Source organism: Microtus oregoni, unplaced genomic scaffold (assembly GCF_018167655.1).
Source record: "Microtus oregoni isolate MIOR12 unplaced genomic scaffold, Mior012 000029F_ref0000214, whole genome shotgun sequence".
Taxonomy (NCBI): Eukaryota; Metazoa; Chordata; class Mammalia; order Rodentia; family Cricetidae; genus Microtus; species Microtus oregoni.
The window spans coordinates 25,920,968-25,935,140 of NW_024543088.1; the positions used below are offsets into that span (position 1 = coordinate 25,920,968).

At 42.4% G+C, this 14,173-nt stretch overlaps 1 protein-coding gene across 3 annotated transcripts in view; it reads right to left on the reverse strand.

Annotated features, from left to right (window-relative positions):
- Masp1 (MBL associated serine protease 1) overlaps positions 1-12,073 on the reverse strand; it is a 75,074-nt gene extending 63,001 nt beyond the window's left edge. The window contains exons 1-2 of one of the 3 annotated variants that reach the window (XM_041678285.1): positions 11,859-12,073; positions 7,529-7,760 (exon numbers count right to left, since the gene is read on the reverse strand). In XM_041678285.1, coding sequence (XP_041534219.1) covers positions 7,529-7,760; positions 11,859-11,863 — 237 coding nt within the window. In that variant the 5' untranslated portion in view covers positions 11,864-12,073. Of the gene's footprint in view, positions 1-7,528; positions 7,772-11,858 lie in introns of those variants that run through there. The other 2 variants (XM_041678286.1, XM_041678287.1) reach the window with 2 other exon arrangements.
- Between the last annotated feature and the right edge of the window lie 2,100 nt (positions 12,074-14,173).

Genomic DNA, 14,173 nt, shown 5'->3' on the forward strand with positions numbered 1-14,173 from the left:
GGAACCGAGCATTGCAGGTAAAAAAATTTTCTTTTATAAATAAAATGTCTGAACACATTAGTATTCAAGAATTTAACAGTTTTTTTAATTGTACCATGTGGGAGATTTTACAAGAGGTGTCTATCACCCCACATCTATGGATCCTTCTGGGATTTGTAGTTTTCATTGGCACTAAATGGTTTGATAATAGAAATATGATAAAGTCTTTACGAGACGAATCCAGGATTCTTAAGGCAGAGACTGAACGCTTAAAAACAATTGAGAATGACAACAATCTTCTCAAGAATCAGTTTGAAGTTCTCCATGCTGATGTTAAGGAGAAATTCATTACTATGGAAGAGGGAACAGCTGATCTGGATGGTAAGCTTCAGTCCCTTTCTGTAGGAAATGAAACATTAACTGAGAGAATCAAAACTGCTGAATGTGACAATTGGATTTTGTCTAAAGCTTATGACAGATTGACAGAAAGATTGTCAATACAAGAAGGCACGGTTTATGCCATAAAAATTATGTCCATAGATGAGATGTTATCTCTAACGGACAAACTTCATACTTTAGAATCCTCAGTGAAGGCTTTGGAACATAATTTTGGACAGGAGATTCAGACATTGCAGAAGGCAATGGTGAATAGAATTGAAAAGATTGAGGAATTTCTAAATTCTGTTGAAGAAGAGCAAAGGGTAGAAAGGCAAATTTTAACTACATCTGTGGGTAAATCTCTCCGGGACAATTTCCACATAGCTCTACCTACAGCTCTAACTGCCTTTCCAGTAATAACAACAGAGAAGGTGATTGGTTCCAGAAACCCTAGGGTCATCAAGGAGGATACATGGGAGCCTGTCCATATGAATGATCTCAAGGAAATAAAACAGGCTGTCATGACTTTTGGGATGCAAGCCTCTTTTGTTAAAGAGATGCTAAGATCTTGGGCCACGACAAGCAGAGCAACCCCCTTGGACTGGCTCCAGCTGAGCTCTGCGGTACTTGAGAGTGGACCACAATTGAAATGGAAATGCTTATTCAGGCAAGAGGCTAGACTTTTAGAACAGCAGGAAAAAGCGAAGGGGATTGACATTTCCCTAGATAAAATTCTAGGTGAAGGGTTCTTTTCCGACCCTCAGGAACAACCTAATTTGGATGAAAACACACTCTCCATGTATACTACAGCAGCCTTAATGGCTTGGGACAGTGTACAAGACCCAGGACAGAGAATGGAATCATTTGTCAGAGTTAAACAGGGTCAGAGAGAACCCTTTAGTGACTTTTTACAAAGATTAACTAAGGCTGTACAAATAGGGATATCTGACCCAGAAGCAAGACGTATAATGATTGAGTCTTTGGCTTACGAAAATGCAAATGTAGAATGCAAAAGGATTTGGGGGCCTTTAAAGCTCAGATCAGCGCCCTTGGAAGAATGGGTCTTGCATACATTCAATGTTGATACATTTGATTATGGCACTGAAGCATGGGTAGAAGAAGCAATTTCCAATGGTAAAAGGAGACACCAGAATACCAAATGTTTTAATTGTGGCAAAATGGGTCATATGAAAAGGAATTGTAGACAACGAATTTTCAGAAATAATAATAATAATGCATCTTTCAGAAATAATAATAATAATGCATCTTCTAGAAATAACAGAAATAGGAGGACTCAGCCTTCTGGTTTATATAGAAGATGTGGAAAAGGCAGACATTGGATGAATGAATGCAGGTCTACAAGAGATAGACAAGGCAACCTGATACAGTCAGGAAACGTGAGAAGGGGGGCCTCACAGGCCCCCATATCAAACATGGTTCAGTCATTTCCAGTTTCTTCAGAGAATTGCCTCGTCAGGACAATTAGGAAGCCCCATGCCTACTGTTACAAGCAATAATGATCAGAAAGATAAGTTACGTGTGTTTTGGCCAACTTCTATAAATGATCAAAGACCTAAATTGAGAGTGTGTGTAAATGGCATTTTTATTACTGGCCTGCTGGACACAGGTGCTGATGTAAGTATCATTACCCCAGAATCTTGGCATCCATGTTGGCCTCTTCAGAATGTAAATGTTCAGCTCCTGGGAATTGGAACCCTATCTCGAGTAAGGCAGAGCACGAGATGGGTTGAATGTATAGGGCTAGAGGGACAAATAGGAAAATTAAGGCCATATGTAGCCAATATCGCAATGAATTTATGGGGTCATGACCTATTACAACAATGGAATACCCAAATTAACATTCCTGCTACTTCTAGAGCCTATATTTCTGAAAATAATATTAAAAGATATTACAAATGGAGAAAACCGGCCATTCGGGCTGTACAAGAACAAGCAATTGATGTCCCTTCAGAGATACCAACAGCCTTGCCTCTAAAATGGTTGACTGAGAAACCAATATGGACAAAGAAATGGCCTTTAGCTGAGGAAAAGTTACAGGCTTTAGAACAGCTAGTACAAGAACAATTAGAGGCTGGACATATAGAAGAATCTACCAGCCCTTGGAATTCTCCTGTATTTGTGGTTAAGAAAAAAATCAGGCAAATGGAGAATGGTGACAGATCTCAGGGCCATCAACAAGGTTATTCAACCTATGGGCCCTCTGCAATCTGGAATTCCTTTGCCCTCTTTATTACCAAAAGGATAGCCTCTCATAGTTAATGATTTAAAGGATTGTTTTTTCACTATACCTTTGCAAAAAGAAGATAGAGAAAAATTTGCCTTCACAGTGCCTACTTATAACAATTCTCAACCTTCGAGGAGGTACCACTGGACCGTTCTCCCCCGGGGTATGTTAAATAGCCCCTCCCTGTGCCAATATTTTGTGAACCAACCATTGCAAATAATACGCAAGAAATTTCCCAAATCTATAGTATACCATTACATGGGCGACATTTTGTTATCCAATTCAAACATGGATACCTTGAACAGACTGTTTGAAGAAATAAAGATACTTTTACCTAAATGGGGATTGCAAATCGCTCCTGAAAAGATTCAGAAGAGAGATTCTGTTAAGTATTTAGGTTATAAAATAGGTTTGCAAAAAATTAAGACACAAAAAGCACAAATTAGGAGAGATCACCTACGGACTCTTAATGACTTTCAAAGACTGTTAGGAGACATTTCCAGTCTATGACCAGCTATTGGAATAACACCTGATCTAATACATCATTTGAACAAAACCTTGGATGGTGATAAAGATTTAAACAGTCCTAGAGAATTAACAGCTGAAGCAGAAAAGGAACTGACAATGATTGAGGAAAAATTACAACAGGCACATGTGGACAGGGTGAATCCAGAGCTCGACTGTATTCTCGTCATACTACCATCAAAAATTTCTCCTACAGGAATTTTAATGCAGAGAGATGATATTATTTTGGAATGGATCTTTTTACCACATAAACCAAGTAAGAAACTGAAAACTTATGTGGAGAAAGTCTCTGAGTTAATTATAAAAGGCAAGCTGAGACTTCGTCAACTAGCAGGCATAGACCCAGCAGAAATTATAGTGCCTTTCACTGCTGATGAACTAAAGAAATTATGGGAAGATAATGAACCATGGCAAAGAGCTTGTGCTAATTTTTTGGGAGACATTAATAACAACTATCCAAAAAGCAAGAGGCTTAACTTCATAAAGAGAACTTCTTGGATTCTTCCTCGAATCGTCCGTGATGCTTCAATAACTGGAGCCCGTACATTCTATACTGATGCCAATAAATCAGAGAAGGCAGGTTACAAATCAGAAGACTTGGATAAGGTGGAACAAAGTCTGTATAATTCTGTCCAGAAGGCGGAATTATATGCCATTCTTATGGTGCTAAGGGATTTTAAAGAACCTATTAATATAGTTACAGATTCACAATACGCAGAAAGAGTTATTTTACAACTGCTGAATTTATACCTGATGATACAGAACTAACCTCATAGTTTCTCCAGGTTCAAGATTTGATCAGGAACAGGTTTTGCCCTGTGTACATAACACACATCCGATCCCATACGGGTCTGCCAGGTCCTCTAGCACAAGGTAATGCAGAAATTGATCAATTATTGATTGGTAGTGTGCTACAAGCCTCTGAATTTCATAAAAAACATCATGTTAATAATAGCAAAGGTTTGAAGAAAGAGTTTTCAATTACATGGCAACAAGCTAAGGAGATTGTAAAGAAATGCCCTACTTGCTCTTTCTATAACCAAATGCCACTGCCTGCAGGGACTAATCCAAAGGGCACCCAAAGGAATGAAATCTGGCAGATGGATGTGTTCCACTTTGCAGAATTTGGCAAATTAAAATATGTTCATCACACCATTGACATTTATTCAGGCTTTCAGTTGGCAACTGCTTTAAGTTCAGAAAAAGCTGATTCAGTAATCACTCATTTATTAGAAGTCATGGCTATCATGGGTATACCTACACAAATAAAGACAGATAATGGTCCTGCTTATGTTTCTAGGAAAATGAAACCGTTTTTTGATTATTACAATATCAAGCATGTTACAGGTATACCATACAATCCTACAGGTCAAGCAGTCATAGAAAGATCAAATCAAACTATAAAGGATATGTTGAACAAACAGAAAGAGGTGGAAAACACCCCCAGAAATAGGTTACATAATGCTTTGTTAACCTTGAATTTTCTCAACGCTAATGAGAAGGGAACAACGGCTGCAGAAAGACATTGGATAATGGAAAAGTCTACTGAACTAAATCAACCAGTTTATTTCAAGGATGTGCTGACCTCACAATGGAAGCCAGGAGATGAGCTACGTTGGGGAAGGGGTTTTGCTCTTATCTCCACAGGTGAGGAAAAATTGTGGATACCATCAAAATTGATAAAGGTTCGGTTTGAAGAAGAGAAGCCACTTGGAAAAGATAAATAACTATTCTTTCATAAGTATGGCGAGCATACTGATGGTAAGAAATACAGATAGATTGGAGGCAGGGTTCTTTTCTATCTCCACAGGAAAATACTCATCTTCAAAGAAATTAAGGGACCCTGAATATTTAATTACTGATGGATGGACACATTTTGTAAGTATTAATTTATATATATATATATATGTCTTATTAAACATTTCTTTATAAATATGTAGAGCTAGTTTTGAAGTTGGACTCTGGCTCAGTCCCTCTCCAATTCCAAGTTAGTAAGAGAAAAACCCAGAGTTTCTGGAGTTTCTGTCTCATGTCAAGAGCCATGATATGGGACAGAAAGAAATATGAGTTTAGAAAACATCTTTGCTTTTCTTCATATCTATCATACTTTTCATTGAATATATCTATCGTTCCTTTCATTGAATATATATATATGTATGTCTATATATGTCTATATGATTAATGCTTAAGTTTTTCACAATGAACAATGAGTTTTTCCTGAAGTGACATTTGAAGTTTCCAGGAAGAAGATGGGGCCCCACAACAACAACTCTACCTGGTTGATATGACATCATGATACTGATAGCGCTACTACAAGACCTGTTTTGGATACCAGCTACACAAGACGATCCCAACTTGGTTAGCTGAAATGGTGCACATCTTGTACAACATTCTGGCCAGACCTGCACAAAATACTCAGAGACTATTTGCAATTTTAAAAGACATTGATCTTGAAATTTAACCATCATTTTGCTTTCACAGGATCCCCCAGAAAGAACGTTGCCCCCATGACAGCTGAAAGTAATTCTAGAGGACGACATCCCCTCTCCCAGTAAAGTTTACCCCTGGGTTTAGGAACATCATTTAGGGGTTGGGAGGTTGGGGGAGGAATTTTATAAGCTCAGGGATCATTTTGAAAAAAAAAAGAGGGAATGATGGGATAATAGATTTATAATTGTGAGTTACTGCTTTTAGACAAATATATTGGTATCGATTCTTGTATATTGATACAAAGTTAAATTATATTGACTATTGTATGCATGCATGTTTCTATTTCTGTTTAAAACATTTTTTTGTATTGACATATATTGTATTGATAAATATATATTGTATATATTTACCATATTGCAGTGTACATTTCTACCTCTGATTAAGATACTTATATAATGTTTGTGTATTGATATATATTTACCATATTGCAATGTATATTTGTACAGTGTTTATATTTGGAGGTGATTCTCCTCATTTGTTACACAGTTGTTTATTGTCTTAGTCTTTAAGTTAGATAGATATTGAGAATTATATAGATAGTCATCTAAGTTTGTCATTTATAATTAGACTAATCAGGTTCTCTAGATATATAGAGATTATACTCAGTATAGATAGATAATCTTCAACCTCTTCAAAGAGCTGTAGAAAATGGCCTTTAATCTAACTCAGAGTTTTGTGGTAGTGAGACACAATTGCTCCTGGCAACACCACTCTATTCCCGAGAGAATGTTGAGCACCAAAGACACTCCACCTGGAGCCTTTCTATTTGGCAGAACTGGCCTTTGGACAAAGAAATGCCCATACCTCAACCACTGACAGAGATACAGTGCATGCATCAATGGATAAAACAGGACTGTCATATCCTGCCAAGACAGGGTAAGATAGTTTTGAAAAGTTCCTTGCCTTTAATAATGGTATGTCAGTTATGTTAGGCCTTAGCCAAAGTTGGTTGACTCAACATTGCAAACGAGACTTTGGGTGATTGCTCAGGTAGTCAGTTGTCTCTGTCAATTGTTGCACATTTTGGATATATCTCGTTTGTTAAGTAATATTTATTCCCTTCTCAGATCTTTGACGGAGTTGAAGATTATATAATTGTAGTTACTCTCTACATTATTTAGACTCCTTGAGATAGAATGTTTAGCAAAACTTTTGTTCTCAATATTGTTTGTTATATTTATTATTTGTTATTATTGTATATAGTTGTATTTTGTTTAGTTCTGTCTTATTTAGACAAAAAGGGGGGGATGTAGGGATAAGTCCCGCCCCTAAGGGGGCGTGTTCGCCTTAGGCTAATGTTTGCCTATAAATTTGGCGAGCGTGTTCCCAGCCGTTGCTTCTGCTTTCTTGGTCTCCGTGGGAACCGTGGTTCTGTAAGTCTATTTCTCCATTAAAGCTGTATATATATATATATTTTTACAATCTGTCTGCATTCGCTTACGTCATTACACCCGGCCATACTCTTGGGTGATAAAAATATAAACTTTTTGACATGGTATTCAAGGCCCTCAGAATCCCACATTAACCTTCCATCCAGACTTTGCCTCTTACCTTTTGACTATTGCACAGCCTATGGTCCTAAACATCCAGTCATTATTTAAGGAATTTGGCAGGCTATCTAATACCTCAGTGTCAGACATAATCAGGATTCTTTGTGATTACTGCTTGTTCTTGGATCTATACCCTTTATTGGTATGTTGGAGCGGAAGCTACTGGATACATTGAGAATGGAGTAGGGAGAAAGGTGTATCTAGCCAAAAAGTCAAATTATACCTTCACCTTTCATAGACTTGAACTTGGCATACCACTCCCATCACTGTCTCCTTGTGTGTCCCCCTCACTCAATGCATCCCCGCTAAGGTAAGAATGGTACCTGGTCTATGCCCAGTTAGAGAACACTGGTGGTCCTACCTTCACGTAGTCATATTCACAAAGATAGGAGGATTCCAAGTTGAAGTGCATAAAGTAAAGCTTGATCCGGAACCCCTCGGGGACAGTAATATTCCAAGTCACTTCGGAGTCACTTGGATAGGAATCTGGATAGCCAGGGGACTGGATCTGACCAAACATTTCATTTAGCTCCACGGTATGGGCTGAAACCTCCAACAGGGCAAGGCACAGTCCATGGTAGAGAAGGAACAACCTGAAAGACATAAATGAGTTTGGCTTACATCAATGATTGCAGGTCCCCCGAGCTAAACAACTGCGTATACTGCTTTTCTCCTTGGGGGTTTTGCTTACCAGGTCTGCAGGACATTTGGAGAAAGTAACTAGGTAATTTCTAAGATGGTTTTAGCTTTGGTCTTTTGAAAATCTGGTATGCATACTGAAGTGTTCTATAAAGTAGCACATTTGGGACCCTGGCCCACGTTTGCCTACTCTTGGGAATATAACTACTATAATTAAATGATAATTGGTATTGCTTCTTCAATTGAACCTCACTTAGAAGCCATAAATTATGTAGTTTTAAAAATACAAGTAATAATAGTTAATATTGCGATAAAACCCAAACTCAGTAGAGGAATCTGCAGACACTGAACACTATTCTGAAAGAGATTGTTTACTACATACCAGTCAACCTATTAAAAAAATCCTGATAAAGATAGAATGAACAAAGTAAGTCTTGGGGACTTGGTTCTGTGGGAATCGAAAGTTTCTAATTCCTTCCTGGAGAAATGAAAGTAATGGGCTGCTGAGAGAGCCATGAAAGGGGGAATGGACAACCCGATATCAAACATGCATGACGCAATACCGAAGCGGGGTAACTAAGGCTGGTCATAGTCCAAATGGCCAGGTCACGGCATAGCGCTTTCCCAGCAAGACCCAAGGACCTTGAACTCAAACATCGCAAGCGTGACTCCTTAGCTATGCTCCTAACAGGTTCCTGTGCGCACTTCTGATATTGTTGTCTGCGTGTGCACATTCATACGCACATACATATGTGTGTGTGTGTGAGCGCGTATGCGTGTGCACGTATGTGCATATATGTGCGCATGAGTGTGGAGGCCAGAGATAAACCTCCTATTCGTCAGGAGCCATCAGCCTTGCTTTTGGAGACAGCGTCTCTCACTGGGACTTGGGGCTAGCTGATTAGGTTAGGCTGGCTAGCCAATGAGATTCAGGGATCTTCTCGTCTTTGCCTCCCCAGGTCTGGAATCACAGGCTAGTGTCCAGGCCTTTAGTCACCGTCACCAGAGCTAAGAGTGCAGGTTCAGATGTGCCTGGCATGGAAGAGCAGCTTCAACTCCAGGCCCTGACCTGACTTCTCCCGCTCACTTCAGGAGAGTGTTGGGAGAGTTCTCCATCTAGTTCTTCGTCTCATACATGATAATAATGATGACTTCCCACAGGGCTGCTCTGCTCCTGAGCACTGGGATAAGCTTTAATATCAAGCCCTAGGTAAAGGCTTGCTCTGATGATTTATCATGCCACTTCCTGACAGTGGCAGCTTTGGCTCCCAGCCCTGACTTCCCGGCAATAGTGACAACGGGATTACACAAGGCTGAAAGGTTGCTTTTATCCACGTCTTCTCCCCCCCCCCCCCCCGGCCCTCCCTCCCCCAACACACAGAGGAGAAAGCCTCCTCGGGCCAGTTCTGCTGAGGCTGGCAGTTGACTGAAGCCTCAGCCCAGGCCCCAGGGCTGTGTGGTGAGTGCGCACGAAGGGCCTGTCAGACGGAGACACATGAAGCTGCTGTCTCCATTCATGGAAGAGGCTGAAGCATATGCTTGCTTGCTTGCTTGCCTTAGGGGCTGTGAATCAAAGGAGTGCGTGGCAGCTCTTGTTTCTCGTCACACTTGTGTTTTGGCTTCTTAGGCACCAGGCACCGGCTGTACAATCCCTGGACACCTGTTATCTATCCTCCAGTTGATCAAAAAGTTGAGCTGCCTTTGCTCGAAATGTCAAAAAGTGATACAGAGAGCTGGGGTGTACTCGTCTCCATGGGGGGAGCGGGCTATCGGGGTTGGATAAGGAAGTTGCGTGTGTCAGATGGCGGGATGAATGGCACGTCTGAGTGCCTCCAGTCACTCCCCGGTCCAGTGTACACACCAGCAACACTCCATTCTTAAGATCCAGGGTTGGGAGAGACAACACGGCTCCCTTACCCAACACCCTCACTTGACAGATGATGAAAAGTATACCCTAAGAGATGGTACATCGTGCCAAATACCATATGGCGAATTAACTTCAACAGCAGAAAAGAATAACAAAAGCTCACAGGAGAAGTTGGGACCCATGCCCGTATCATGCCCAGGCATCTGGCCAAAGCAATTAATCCTGTGAAAAATAATTTTGAAAACCCAGAGCTTTCTGTGGAAATTAAAAAAAAAATACTAATGTTTGAACCCTCTCCCACCGCCACCCTATGCTTGAAATTCTGTCCTATTGCCTGGGGACTGGCATTCCTTAAGTAACATAGACCATTGTAATCTGCAGCTGGGATTGAGTGCCTGGTAGGATAGAGGAGGAAAATGCTTGGAGCCCAAAGACACAAGAATGAGTCTGGGCCTTTTTCAAGATCATCAGTGTAGCTCTGGGCAAGATGCTTAACTGTTTTTATCTCGTGTATCCATTAATTTTTATGTCACACAAAATCTGAAGCCAGGATGAGACAATGCCCTTGAAAGTCCCCTGCAAACTCTGAAGAGTCGTATGCTGGTGAGTCCAGACCCCGCAGAGAGAGCCAAAAGAATGGCTCCCTGGCACGTCTTTCTGATATTCAGTAATTGAATTCAACTCAAGCACATTTGTTGGATTTCTACTAGGAAAGGGGCGTTCTGTTAGGTGCTGGTCACATGACCGTGCAGACAGTCTACAAAGATGAAGACATTGATCGCATCTCTTGGAAGGGTAAGTGGACATTTAAATAAGCAGCCATTCCAGAGATGGTAAGAGATACAGCCACAGATGCGAACAAAGGAAGAGGGGCCATGTCTGGGGGTGGGGGTGGGGGTGGAGATTAGGACCCAGCAAGCAATGACGAGCCTGCCCAGTCAAATCTAGGTGGGAAATGAGTGAGAGAGTTGTTCTAAATCCAGGTTAAGCATAGGCAAGGGCATGCTTTGAAATGGCTGAGATACAGGTAAAGCAGATTATCATCTCGAATACAAAGGGAGAAAAGCCATTGTTTTAGAAGAAAGGAAAATGAAATTTTCTGGCAGGTTAAAAAATGACTTTACAAAGATCAGGTAAATAAAACGAACTTTCAGAGATTTCTCTTCCTGTGAGCCGTAGGTACATGGAATTCAAAGTCACAGAGACTGAAACCCCTCATTGGCCCTGGACTCAGTAAAGGTGCTAGGTGAGCAAAGGAGAGAAACACAGAAACTGCCAACTGAAAGAGAAAGTGAATGGAGAAATAGGGGGCTTAACACACCTACTGAGCGGTTTTTCTTGCTCCCTTTAGATCTTTCCTAGTAGCTTTGACACTTACAAGTGATTAAACAAAATAATTACGATAGTTGGGGTTTCAGACTCTGGGAAAGCTCATAAGAAATGCCTGGTGAGGAGCCTCAAGCAACACAAGAAACAAGAAAGGTTGAAGAGCTTCAAGCCTGTTAGAATTTAAAGTGGTAGGTTTCCAAATTCCAAACGCTCCTTTGAAAAACTGTGGTGTCTCTTTAAGAGCCATTGGGTGCATTCCCTAGCCTGATTCATGTCACCAGCTGCCCCTGGTTTCAGTGAGAAATGAAGAATTTATAGGGAACTGTAAAATGGGGACAGGTTTTTAGTTTTCTAAATTGAGGTTTAACTGGCAAACTTCTGAAGGCTCAAGAAACCCCCCCAGCCTAGCCGTGGGGGAACTGGTTTCTTTTCTGTTTAGAAGAAATAAACACACAAACACGTTATCTAACTCTTAAAGTGTTGCGAGAAAGAAAGCATTGCTCTATGCTGAGTAGGAAAATGAAGTATCAGCCTTGTGGGCAAGAGGAGGAGGAGGAGGATCACATTGGCCAGTAGGCAGCACCCTGTGCTGGCAGAGGGAGAAATCTGAGCCTCAGCCGCGCCACGCCGCGCTGTGAACGGGCTTTGTACAAACTATCTGGTTTCAAGTTGCTAGACTCTGGGAGTCTCTGGGAAGGTGCCCCAGAGACAGGGCGCTCTTTGCGGGGGCCCTGAGGATTGGTGAGAATCCCCCATCCCCGGCAACCCAGAGGGCAAGCAGGTGAGTCTGCCTAGAGACAAGGTCAGACCCAGAGGGCTGCTCTACACTTGGTCTTGGAGAGGACACTTCACTCACCTCATTTTCCTGCCTTGTGTGCTCCTGGCCTTGGTCCCGTCTGCTGGACTTGTCTGTGAGCTGGTCCCAGTCCCCGGTGTGGTGTTAGCGATGCCTTATCTTTGTTCTGAGGTCCCTGTGTGTCTCTGGAATTGGCTGGCATTCTCCATTCAGGTCACGCCTTCCCCTGCCTGCAACAGATCCCCTCTCCCCCTCTCCCTCTGGCTTTCCCTCTCTTCTCTCTCTGACTGAGCTTCTGCACATGCAGAGGGACCTGACAGAACTGTTTCCTTGGGAGATCTGCTGGCCAGTCCCCTCCTTGGGAGGGACTGCAGCCCTAGAGGAGAAAAAAAAAAAAAACGTCTGAGAGAGTCAGAGGTGTGTGTGTGTGTGTGTGTGTGTGTGTGTGAGAGAGAGAGAGAGAGAGAGAGAGAGAGAGGTGAGTGTGTGGTGTGTGAGTATGTGAGTGTAGTGTGTGTGTGAAAAGAGAGAGAGAGTGTGTGTGTGTGTGTGTATGTGTGTGTGTGTGTGTGTGAGAGAGAGAGAGAGAGGTGTGAGTGTGTGTGAGTGTGGTGTGTGAGTATGTGAGTGTAGTGTGTGTGTGTGTGTGTGTGTGAGAGAGAGAGAGAGAGAGGTGTGAGTGTGTGTGAGTGTGTGGTGTGTGAGTATGTGAGTGTAGTGTGTGTGTGTGAGAGAGAGAGTGTGTGTGTGTGTGTGTGTGTGTGAGAGAGAGAGAGAGAGAGAGAGAGAGAGAGAGAGAGATTAATTTCTTTTTAGCCTCCCTTGCTGTTGGCTATAATAGTTCTACTTCAGGACCCCAGCAAAAGAACAATTAAACAGAAACAGCCAACTCAAAAGGCAGTTCTAGGAGATTATAAAAAAATTAAAAATAATGCAGATCCCAATTCTCGGCTGTTTATGGACATCTGCAGGTTTTCCTCAGAACTGAGCACTTGGCCCAGAGTGAGGGAGCACCAGTTTCTGCTGCTGCCTGCTTTCTCTTCCCCACTTGACTTTGTGACAGGGTTTAACTGAGAGCGTGTAGAGGTCAAACCTACCCATTTGGGAAAGGGCTTCAGCATAGACAAAGAACCAGGTGACCTGTGGATCTAGAAAGACCTGTGTCTGTGAGAAGTTAGTGTCCTAGGTCTGTGGAGAAACAGTATAGAGGCCCCACGCCGAGCCAAGTAGTAAGAGCTAGCCCTCTACATCAAGACAGCCAGCACCAAATGGGGACTCTCTCTGCATGGAAGCCTCTCTACTGTTAACCCCCAAACTATAACTCCTACCACAGTGTGACCTCTGCACTCTGACCTTCTCTGTGTGACATAGCCCCCTCCACAACAATAATCCCCTCCACAAAAGTGTCAGCCAATGCTGAAGAGAGTGTCAAAGTGGGACTCCCTGAGCATCGTATCTGTGCCGGGCACTAACGTTAGCCAGATTACGTTCACGAGCTTCTGAGGGTCTCTGTGCTCCATCTTTACAGGTGAAGGGTGATGACTTGCCAAGGTTATACAGCTGGCCATGACCTCAGATACCCATTATCACTCCTGAGGGCACTGTCTCTGCAAGCCAGCTGTTACTCAGAACAGGCACTGTGCTAATCAAGTTTCACACACATCCCTTCAAGTCAGGTCATTGTCTCCACTTTCTTTCTTTTTTTTTCCTTTTTTTTTAAAAAAAAATTTATTTATTTATTAAAGATTTCTGTCTCTTCCCTGCCACTGCCTCCCATTTCCCTCCCCCTCCCCCAGTCAAGTCCCCCTTCCTCATCAGCCCAAAGAGCAATCAGGGTTCCCTGCCCTGTGGGAAGTCCAAGGACCACCCACTTCCATCCAGGTCTAGTAAGGTGAGCATCCAAACTGCCTAGGCTCCCACAAAGCCAGTACGTGCAGTAGGATCAAAAACCCATTGCCATTGTTCTTGAGTTCTCAGTAGTCCTCATTGTCCGCTATGTTCAGCGAGTCCACTTTCCAATGAAGATGCTGCCCGGAGAAGTTGGCCACATAGCTCGAAAGGGAGGATGAATTCCATCTCTTACACGTGCTATGACCCTGGCTCTCTGTGCTACATCCTAAGGCATGGGGCATTTGTGTAATGCGCACACCCACGAGCAAAGATGCTCAATTTTGAGTCATTCGAAAAGCGCTTTAGACACCAGTCCAGAACTTAGCTGTGATCTCTTTCCCGTCCACCCTGGCTGAGCACTTGAGGCATGACACGGTTTCCGATCCTGTCTCCTTGTTTGCTAAAAGGAAGCTGCAGTGAGGGACAAATGAGATTGTGATTGCGGCAGGTGCCCTTCAGCCATCCAAGGTGACAAACTCACATTT